This window comes from Ischnura elegans, chromosome X, assembly GCF_921293095.1.
Source record: "Ischnura elegans chromosome X, ioIscEleg1.1, whole genome shotgun sequence".
NCBI lineage: Eukaryota > Metazoa > Arthropoda > Insecta > Odonata > Coenagrionidae > Ischnura > Ischnura elegans.
This window is the reverse complement of record NC_060259.1, coordinates 98,759,303-98,771,024: the sequence shown is the minus strand read 5'-3', so window position 1 is coordinate 98,771,024 and position 11,722 is coordinate 98,759,303. Positions and strand designations below refer to the sequence as shown.

Genomic DNA, 11,722 nt, shown 5'->3' with positions numbered 1-11,722 from the left:
TTCATGCATGGGTCTTCCACGTGCTCGATATTGCGGGAATGAGATACAAGGCTTCTTAATAAAATTTCCCATGCTCAGCTGAATATAGCTGTTAAAGATGAAGGGTTAATCCAGGCAATAGAGCACACACCTTAAGCTCTATTTACAATGTATTCACTGTGCATAAACCCTTTTGTGGCTCCGATTTTGCCAGACTTAAAATACCATTAGAAGTCATTGAATTCTTTGAGAAGGATCTAGATGTAATTATCATCGTTGTCAGTGAGTATGCTCGAGGGAAATAATGCTATCACAAATCCATGATAAAGTCAAATCTTTATGCACCACATTGAAAAGGGTAACAACCTTTGTTTTGCAGGAGTGCATTTCCTGGTGAGTAGTTTCATAGATAGGCACAAGTAAAAACAGTTTCCTCTTTCTTCTTGCAGTTTTCTAAGGAAAACCTGAGGCCCTTACAAATTTTCCATTAGATATGGTGTGACTTAGTCACCCAAAGGCCCATTTTTATAAAATAATTACCATTAAATTAACCATAGGGAGTACTTAACTCTAGGTTCCAGAGCCCAGACATAAATGATGGCTTTCATTGAAAAACTTAGCTTAGAACCTGGCTGCATAAATAGGTCAATTTTGAAACACGCAGTGTCACAGCCATTTTTTGGATGTGCTTTTCATTCATGTTTTGTTGCCTCAAACCATGAATCATGGCAGAAGATATCTCAGAATGTTAAATCACTCGGATATAATATGGAATAGAGAATTTTAATCTGGAAAAGACATTGATGTGGCTAAGGAACAACTCGACTCATTTTCAACAGTAAGAGTCATAGTTTTCAGTTAGTTCTGCCAAAGAATTGTGCTAAGTATGCATTAAAGTTTTTACAAATCCCCCAGAGTCATTGTGCTAATTTTTTGTTAAACAATTGATTTTATTTTTCGCAATTATTTAAAAAAACCAGGAGTAAGTCCACTTATAAAACCAATCACCCACAAATGGCCTTGTATACGAGATAGCAAACTGAAGTTTAAACGCCTTATTTCATTACGTTTTGATGCAAAATAAGCATAAGAGTGGTGATTTGACGAGACAAAGTAAAAATCATCACAGATTCCAATTGAGAAATTTGAAACCACTTTCATGTATCACCATTAAAGAAGTTATAAGTAGATTATACCCACTCTCATCATAAAGTCCCAAATCAAGCAATATCAGTAAAGACTCATTTCATTCTCATCACCAAAAGCTGATCTTGTAAGCAGAAAATCATTTTTTCAAAGAGTTGATGAAGGGCTGTTTCACTTGATTTAACCTAACTTTTACCTAAGACTTTTCACAACTTTTTCAAATCACAGAATGCTAATACTCCACAATGACACACTTTGTCCTCAAGTATTCATGAAGAGCCTCCATGCCTGAAAAATGATTAAGCTGAATTAGGGTGAGAATAAATCCATGTGAAATTGATATTGTGGTTCTTGAAATTCTTCAAGCCAAATAGGACTAAAGACCGTTTCTTGAAAACAAAAAGCCACAGTAGATGTGTGAAATTTTTGAAGAGGAAACCAAAGCCAAACTGCATTAGGAAATTTTGCATGAAAAAAGGCAGCATTATGAGGCCAAGCCATTTTTGACTGCAGAATCCACCACTTTTTTAAATGAGGTTGGAGAATATAGTATTGCATAAGGTGTGGCTTATGAAGTGGTGAGAATATGAGAATATTCATGATGGGTGAAGCATGCAGCAAGCACATAGGATCCTGACCAGAAAAATGTAATTTTTGAAGTTCATAATATACAAAGGAAAGCTCAGCCACCCATCAAAAAATGCCGACAAGGGAGCAGATATTGTTACGTGGCTTCCACAGGAGTAAGGCTGAGGGTTGCAACAGACTCCCGAGTTTACGTACTATAATTAGATTGCTTGAGCTATAAAGAACAGAAATCTTTAAAAACGACATGGGGAACATCCAAGAACCCCAGACTGCATTTCTAAGCCCATCATAAATGGTAAAATACCAAAATATGATAGTTATTTTTCCCAAAAGATTGATATAGGAATAAGTCTCTCTCTCAAAACAATAAAGGACTTGAATACATGCTGGGCGGGACACAGCAGATAAATATCTCCAACACGACCCTTCTTTTCTAATTTGTGTAACAGTCCCACCACAGACCTATTCAGGTAGTTTACAGGCTAGTATGATGATGTAGGATGATGCGGTATGATGATGAGAATGCATATGGCAAAGGTGTGACGTCTATTGAGCATGATGATGAAAGAGAAAGACGCTTTACAGACAAAAACTTCAAGCAGCAAGGAATTCAAGAGATAAGCACATATATGTACAATTTGCACTTGTTTTCAGAAGGAACAATTGGTGTATTGATATTTGTTGCAGAGTATCGAGCTGATTCCTCAAATAATCCATAATCTGAAATTTAAGATGCAGACAGAGAACAAGCCATGTACAGGAGAATTGGCCATTAATAACCGGGTTAAGAGCATGAAATATATTAGTCAGATTTCACACCATCCATTCTTCAATTGATAGAAAATGTGCATATATTTGTTAGAAGTAAAAATTCCTCAGACTGGTTAGGAAGAAACTGGTTAGCCAGATTAGACATGGTCACATTAATTCAAAAACATTTCAGTTTCTTTCTTTCACCTGAAACTGACAGGTTTCGAAAAATTTTCTCTACCAGGATGTCCAGCAAAATGAAAATCGAAAAATCTATGCATAATTCCGGGTTTTCCAGGGAAATTTTACAAAATTCCACGTCAACCTTATGGGATTATTGTGATAGATAAGAATTTTAATACACATAAAATTACTTCAATATTTTTCAATAACATTATATTTATTAGGGATGAGTCGATTCCAAATGTCGATTCTCGATTCCACCGATTCTCGTGCACAGAATCGGAATCGAGAAGATCACCTAAAGTCAATTCTAATTCCATCAATTCCAGGAAGATAAATGTTTTCAGCGTAGACTATAAGCTTGGGGCACAAAGGCTGCCACACACCTAAGCGGCCACGATGTCACCCTTGCCTGCGCGGAGCATACGCCCGGCACGCGGGTACTGCGAAGGACATACCTAAGTGGCCTCGGAAACATGAAAATGTCAGCAAGAGCGACAAACCGACGTACCCTGACATGGCGGGTGTTCATGAGCATCTCTCAGAGAAAAAAATGGAAACCACGGGATCAAGATGCACGCTTCCATTTTTCATTCTTTTACTAGCCGCTGGTCACGGCAAATCAAATTATTGCGATTATGAATCACCATCGGAGAATTCATCTGGAACACCAATTTTAATGTATAATAGATCGAAATATATACTTTTTATTTTTGAATGATATTTAAAGTCTGATGATAATAAAAACGTGCAGAGAGCGAGTTTTCCTGTGAAAAAAAATTCTTATGAATACGCACAGAGAGCCATTTTTTTATACAACTTTTTTCATAGACTACAACGCATCTGCGTCAATAATAATAATTTAGACACATTCGCGTTTGTATAGCCCAGTTTGATCATTGCAACCCTCGGAAAAGTTGATGCTTGCTTGGCATAAGCCACAGCCTCCTGGCGGACTCGACAGGTTGCGATCGGCCGCCACCCCGCACCCACCAGGCTGCTCTGGTATGTATGGACGCAATGAATGCTACATTATTGTTTAGTCACCGTGGGCAAATGACAATGTAGCCACTGCGGCTTTTGTTATTTTTAGGGATGGTCAGATTGGATACCTCGGACCCAAATATCTGCGGATATTGCCCTTCATCGGATACATCGAATCCAAAGTCGCGGAAGACATCGGATCTGGATCCGAAATTTTAAATAATAGCTTCAGTGAATGCTACACTCCATAAGGGTGGAAAGAGTTCCAATTCTCTCTTCGAATGCGCCGTCGCATGCGATTTTTGTCCTACTCATGAACCGTTTTGTTTGAAAGCTCTCGCAGAGGTTACGTAGCAGAATTTCAGCCGTGGAAAATAAAAAAGGCACAATATGACTGGCACATAGTGTGACTCTTCCCTAGAGATTGAGCAATCATCGGGGGAATCTCAGTGTCGTTGGATAATAACCACTACAAAAGTAACTACGTTGCAGATTTCAGAAAACCACCCTCAGCCATCCATCAGCCCGTGCCTCTGTTCTTTTTTGGTTTTTGAAATCATACGGACCATAAATCATTGTCTTCTGAGGAAAATATCAAATCACACAAGAACAATTCAAGCGTGTTTCATCCCTACCCCATCTCACCAAATGACCTTTTTTGGCCTACCTGCTTCAATTCCCCATTTCTACATGACAAATGCTAGGTGAGTAACTTTCTGGGCCCAAAGATATCTCGATAGCTTCGACAATAAGATGACATGCAAGACCAAACGCAATGCATTCCTGATGATATTTCTGTTTATTTTTCAGCTCTAATTGATTGCCACTAAGTTATCTATTTACAATTAGACTATACTGTTATGCAACATTGTCCAAACAGCACAATTTTCAAAGAAACAAGCACAGCATTAACCCCTCAAACAAGTAGAGACGGATTGGAAACGCCAATTACATATATCACGTAGCGCGCCCGGCTTCGCTTTGAAGGCAATGACGTTCCTGAAGCAAGATCTGATTTGTTCATCCTTGACTCCCTCATTTGTCGCCTCATTGCTTGAAATACAGAGGGAGTGCGCTCCTTCCCCTCCACCTCTCCTTTACACGCTCCTTCCCCTCCCCCTCTCCTTTACACGCTCCTTCCCCTCCACCTCTCCTTTACGCGCTTCAGCTGCCCACCCCTTCCTCATGCTGAGCGGTCGAGCACCTCGTTGCACGTGACATTAATGCTGTTTTAAATACTGTTAATTGTGTAGCTAATTGCGCAGTTGCAATTTAATTTGATGATACATATACTGATAAAAATGTCTTTCACTGCGTAGAAATATTTCTATTGAGATAAGAAGAACCAATGTATGCCATGTGCGTGCACTGTGGCGTGAAATTATCTCAAGGAAGTGCTAAATCCACCTCACCATACTGAAGCATTTTCGGGTGAAACACAAGTAGGTATGCGATGACAAAGTAAAATTCTGGGGAAACCTGTGTGAGGAAAATTTGAATTCAGTCGATGGCAGGGGGGTAGCCAGGAATTTCGAACAACAGGGTAGAAAGGAGAGGGTTTCAAATAATTTTAACACCCTTCATAAAGGAAAAAACTTCACTTTTCAAAGATATTTTTTCATTTTTCATTTTTGTAAATTCATGATTTTTCAATATTTTGTTTCCTTTTATGAAGGAAAGTAATTGTGTTTTTATATTTCAAGGGGTCCGGATTTCCCCCTCTTGTTACACCACTGGTCAGTGGTTCATCCAAAGATTTTTCCTATTTTCATTTCCAAACCCAAGCGTAACAGTTTAGGCCCTGAGCATGTAAAGATGTTTTTAAAAAAAACAACTTGAAAGCCTATAAAAATGATTTTTTATTTATAAAAATATTAAAATGTGTATGAAAATCTAAAAAGTATTCCTTTGATTGTATGTACCCAGAATAAACTTGAATAATTACTTCGTTTAATAGCATGAGTTTGAAAATGCATTTGGATCCAAAAATATTCAATCTGTAAGATCCAGGCTCCAAAAATCGAGGATCCAATCCGGATCTGAAAAAATCCTGGATCAGTCCATCCCTAATTATTTTATTCCATTCATATCTTAAATTTTAATGACAGCAATGCTACAGATAAATCAATAACCCACCTGTTAGAAGGAATAAGAATCGATGGAATTGGAATTGGAATCGAGAATCGGGAATGGATTTGAAGGAATCGGAATTGGAATCAGAATAGAAAAAAGTGGAATCGACTCATCCCTAATATTTATGTACATATATACAAGGAATAGGTTAGTTAACACACATTGTAATTACAAATTAAATTTATTCAATGCAAGCCAAGAAGCTGCTTTGACTTCGTAAGTAGATGTTGACATCACCTGGAATTCTATTCTTTGTGTTTTTGAATCTTACTTGAGTCAGCAATGCTACACATTTCAATTCTGTTGCCTTGTCTGACATTTCATGTTTCAATGTGGCTGTAAAAATTCCACTAAGGTACTACACTTGTAATTGGGACAAACACATTTTAGGCCAGAAAATGGGTGTTGAACTGGAAAAATGTATGTGAAATGAATTTGAAACAAATTGAAATTGAAATGAATTTGAAACAAAAGAATTTGCTCCAGCGTGATTTTGAAAAATCACGCTGGAGCAAAAATTCAGGAATTATATTAAAGGGCTTAAATTTCACACACAATTCCAGATTTTCCTGGTTGCTGGACACCTTTGTCTACTGTGAAAACCATGCAGATACATATTCTATAAAGCCAGCTTCTTCCAAATTCTATTAATAGCTAAGTTTAATCATAAAAGAACTAATAACAATCAATCATCACTGGTAATAATGAGCTTCATGTATTGCGGTAGCTGTTAAGCATGTAGCAAATCCTTCATTACATTCTCTGACGGATGACATTTCATTTTTATTGTTGGATTAACTCCACAAAGCCTCTCAAGAACTGCAAAAACATTGCCTTTTCTTCATCTTTTGTGACACCAAATACTGCATTTATCGAAACCATTTCCATTTAGCTATGCCAAGCCTGGGTGTCATCATGAAATACTTAACCGAAGTATGCAACTTTCTCTCAGAACATAAATTCAAAATGAATAGATATCACATGAGAAACAGTAACCACCAGGAATAGAATCAAATTATTCCATACCAGTTCAGCCACACCATGGCACCCACCAATTTGGATTTTGATGCAACTTGGTACATTTTACCCCTTCACCAAGGTAAGAAGAATGCCCAGCTGTTTACCTAGGTTGAATAGATTGACAACTACAGCTTCTCAAACTTAAGGGGACTCCTCAATTTCTCCAATATCACAATGAAGCATGGTATTTTGATCACTTTCAAAGTTGCTTCATCGGGACCTCTCAAATTTGATAGATCAATGCCCAAACATCAGTGCACCTGCAGCTGTTTTCAGTTAATTACATGAACATACGCCGGCCTCGGTGGCAATGGGGTAAAGTCCTCGCCTGCCAAACCAAAGGTCGCAGTTTCGAGTCCTGCCTGGGTTAGTTTCCTTTATCCATGTCATGGATGTTTGTGCCCCTTTGATTGTTAAAATGTAGTCAAAAACCCCGATTTAAAGGCCAAATAATGCTGTTTGAGGAGGTGTGGAAATAATTAAAAATGCTCTAACTTTTTGGGAAAAGGTTACGAAGTACATAATTGCTTCCCTTTCTCAAGAAGAAAGGATAGACCTTGAAGTTAATTATGGCCCAAAATTTATCAAAATTGATGCACACCACATTGGTCTTATTGAGATTCAAAGTTCATGATTTTTTGTTCAAAATATGTTGCTAATACAAAGTTTATGAATTATTCATAATTTTTGAGACCGAAGGATCAATTCAATTTTTTCCATAAGTCCCTCAGTGTTGCAGTAATATATGGCTGAAAAATTTGCAAGGAAATAATCCACAAACAAGTGAGAACGAATTTTTTGAGCAAAGCAGTGCACCTCAAGAAATGTGCACTGATATTGGAAGAAATTGAGAAGCCCTTTAGTTTGAGCGGCTGTAACTGTCAAAATATTCAAGCTAGGCAAAATATACTTGGGTATTTTCATACCTTGGTGAGGGGACAAATTGTAGCAAGTTTATTCGAAATCATAGCGTGTTGATGCCAAACCCTAATTTTTGGGGTTGATTTCATATGGAATGACCCAACCTTGAAACACTACTTAATGCAAGGATTTTTACCATTCACAAATTTTTCTCCTTACTTGTACATAGTAATATTCCAAAAGAAGCCATGAAAAATAAGTATCCAGCAATTTCATAGCGAGAAAATGTCTTTCCGCTCAATGACACATGATGGCAAATTCAAAACAGAAAATAATGTACTTATAAATTATCACCAGGTCAATGATTTCAAATAAAAACTTACCAAGATCTTTCCCAAATCCTGATTGCTTGAATCCACCAAATGGAGATGCGACGTCGGTTTTGTTGTATGTATTAACAAAAACAGTTCCAGCCTCGATTTTGTCAGCCACAATTAATGCTCTATTTATATTGGTTGTAAACACACCGGCAGCTAGAGCATACTCTGTATTGTTAGCTCGACGTATCATTGAATCTGTGTCACTGTAAATAAAGATCATTCAAAAGTGATTATATGGTATATTCAAACATGCTAAAGTAAGAGAATACTAATTAAGTTTGTATATTGTAACCTTGTTCCTAGAAGGTCAATTTAATCAAGAAATTAACTAAATTCAAAGAAAAATTAATGATAATAATGTGGAATGAAGACAAACACAAATCAATATCAACCATGATACGACAGCCAACAATCTTGGAAGAAATAATGCAACAAAAACAGAAACTAGGAACACGAATGGGTTTTGAATAAGAGGCCAAAAGAAGGACCAAAGATAGAAAAGCAGTCTGATTTCTCAAAGACTCCCAAGTCAGTGTTCCTGAAGAGGGACGTAAACTTGCTCAGGCGTGAATCAATACCAATATGCAAGTATTGGCTTGCCATTCTCCCCTAAATTCAGCAATATCTGAAAAAGAATACACAAAGAAAGAAGATAGCAAAGAGTTACCTAGAATTGAATTTTGATATCAGCATAATAGGCCCAAATGATTCTTCCTGAGCCACTGTCATATAATCCTCCACATTGGTGAAAACAGTAGGCTCCATGAAAAAGCCAGGTCGATCCACCCTAACGCCACCACATACTAGCTGGGCTCCCTCCTTCACACCAATATCACAATATTTCAGAAGAGTCTTCATATGAGCAGCATGGTTCTGTGGTCCATGGTGTGTTCCTCTATCAAATGGATCTCCAATCACCTATATAATTGAATAATAGATTAATATTGTAAATACATTCTTCATAATCATAAGCATTAGCATACATATTAAATTTTAAAAACAATATAATTTCTCACTAATGCTTAACTCAATCAAGCTACACGATATTGAAAAAAACCTCTAGCTAGACCATACCTATAATTTTCCTATCAAAATACTTAATGGAAAAAACAAATCACTCCATATTTATAATCAATATGCAACTTAAAATTGAGGATCAAAAAGTCCATTTGCCTATAAAATTTACATCCTTAATTAAAATACATAGGAGTGTTTAGTATGTGCATGCAAAAACTAAAAAATAAGCCACAGAGAATATTCAACTGCTGCAGATTATAGCGATCTCCGGATATTTAGGTAAGACATGAGATAGGTGAGTTCACTTCACACTAAAATCAGCAGCCGTGGCATGGGAGGACCCAGCAAGGGGCAGGAGGGGGCGGCTGCCCTCCCCCTAAAAGCAAAAATCGCAGAAGACTTTAAGGAAAATAAGGGATGGATTGAAACAAGTTTTTTCAACTAAATGAATGCGATGGTGGTTGGCGTAACATGGTGAAACTCCTTCATGATGCACAAAGGTTAAGAAAACACTTAGCTGTTTCACAAAATAAAATATATTGCGACCGGTTTCGATACAGCGTATCATCATTCCAGATGATGATACGCTGTATCGAAACCGGTCGCAATATATTTTATTTTGTGAAACAGCTAAGTGTTTTCTTAACCTTTGTTTTTTCAACTAATTTTCTTTAAATCCACGAAAAATGTTATTAGTGTGCAACATGCAACCAAAATAAAATAAAAGGGGGATCGGGTTGGTGTGGTGGCTAGAGTGTTGGCTTCCCACCCGGCGGGCTCGGGTTCAAATCCCGGCAGTGGCAGAGAATTTTCAGAGACTGCCCGATCCCTGCTTGAATGTTGTGTGGAGGACATTTCAAGCTCAACACTCCGTCCGTCGGATGGGACGTTAAGCCGTGGTCCCCTTGGCGCCTTTCGTTAAGAGCAGGCTAATGCCGATGCCGGGTTTCTCTCCACCCTTCCTTCCATACCCTAACCTCATGGCGCAAATGACCTCAGCTGTCGGTCGCCTCCTCCAAATACCACCAACCAAAATAAAAGTATTTTTTCAAGCAAATAATTTAGCACACTTATGCACTGTTGTAATTTCCTTAAAATGTTGGTTCATTCACCTCTTCCATGCTTACACTACACTATATGTAACTGTAGCAGAGCGCTATCTGCTGCTCAGGACATGGACTCTTGGGGGAAACCCAGGAGGTGGGGGCGTGAAGCCCTCAACGGGAGAAGGGCTTTTGGGCTGGTTGTAAAAGAGAGAAAATAAAGAGTTGTGTTTTGAACCTCGAAGTGAGCGAACGTTATTTTGAATATCCTTCTCCTGCGAACCGGCGCTACATTGGCGCAGTCGGTAGGATTGTGTTCTCGATCCTGAGATTTTGCATGCGGTTCGGCGGCGGCAGCCATGGCGGGTATGGTGATGCCGGAGAAGTTTAGTGGTGCGGAGGAGTGGGAAGACTGGGTCTTCCAATTTGAGACAGTGGCGGAAATAAATAAATGGCCTGAGGAGCAGAAGACGCTCTACCTGAGACTCTGCCTCACAGGAAACGCTCTCTCGGCGTTTCGTGATCTGCCGCAGGAAAACGGAGGGAGCTATGAAAAGGCGCGGGAGGCGTTGGGGCGGCGCTTCAACCCAAGGGAAGCGAGCGAGAAGGAAAAGGCGCGATTCGTCCAAAGGGCGCGCAACCCCGGAGAAGACATCGCCGCCTTTGCCACGGACCTCGGGCGCCTTGCTCGGCGCGCATACCCTTCCTGGCCCGAGGATGCGAGAAAGGCCGTAGTGCGCGACCGCTTCCTCGATGGGCTCGACGGGAACATTCGGGTGTGGGTGAAGCAGGCGAGACCTGCTAGCCTCGAGGAAGCAAACGGCGTTGCAATCGAGATGGAGGCAATCCATTTCGCCGAGTCATCCACCAGGGTAGTGAATGCGTTGGCGCCGGCGACGCTCGTCAGGTCACAGGATATCGGTGTGGATAGTCGAGGGTGTGGTCGCGAGGACAGAGTGGAGGCCGCGTTGACACAGAACTCCGAGACAATGAGAGAGGTGTTGCAATTTCTACGAGGGATGGTTATGTCGAGTGGTGAAGACCACGGCCCCGCTCCCGCTCCGGAGAGGCGGCGCCCTAATTCCAGTGTGAGGCGCAAAGATCGGCCGCGCTGTTGGATGTGCGGCGAGGAGGGCCATCTGAGGGCCGAATGCCCACGGCTTTCCTTCTCGGGAAACGACGGAAGGCCGAGGAGATGGTAACCTTCTCGGCCGCAGACGAAAAAGGAACCCGAGACACTACTTCACCGCTCGAGGGCGTCGGAGGACGCGGAGCAAAGGAAATTTGGACAATTTTGTCCGAGTCAGTGCCCCTGGTGCACGGATCCCTTTCGAAGATCCCCGTCGAGATACTAATAGACATAGGAGCGGCAGTGTCATTGATATCGGAAGAAATATGGAGCCGCACCGAAAATTCGGGGAAAATCATAACAGACAATGTGACACTAATAACGGCGAATGGGGAGCCATTACGGGTGCTTGGGAAGGGTGAAGTGATACTTCAGATTGGAGGGGAAGAGTTCTCTCATGATGTGCTCATCGCCCCGCGCCTATCGAAGGGATGCCTCCTGGGTGCCGATTTTCTGCGAGCACATCAGTGTGACGTGGCTTTTTCCCGGAATTGCATTCTTCTCCGCGG

The 11,722-nt window shown here is 40.2% G+C and overlaps 1 protein-coding gene across 1 annotated transcript in view; it reads right to left on the bottom strand.

Annotated features, from left to right (window-relative positions):
- Positions 1 to 296: 296 nt before the first annotated feature.
- Positions 297 to 11,722, bottom strand: part of LOC124171027 (cytosolic 10-formyltetrahydrofolate dehydrogenase) — a 50,994-nt gene continuing 39,568 nt past the window's right edge. Inside the window, exons 15-17 of the mRNA XM_046550167.1 lie at positions 8,692 to 8,942; positions 8,028 to 8,227; positions 297 to 1,413 (exon numbers count right to left, since the gene is read on the bottom strand). Of these exons, the coding sequence (XP_046406123.1) occupies positions 1,358 to 1,413; positions 8,028 to 8,227; positions 8,692 to 8,942 (507 nt within the window). The 3' untranslated portion in view covers positions 297 to 1,357. The remainder of the gene's footprint in view (positions 1,414 to 8,027; positions 8,228 to 8,691; positions 8,943 to 11,722) is intronic.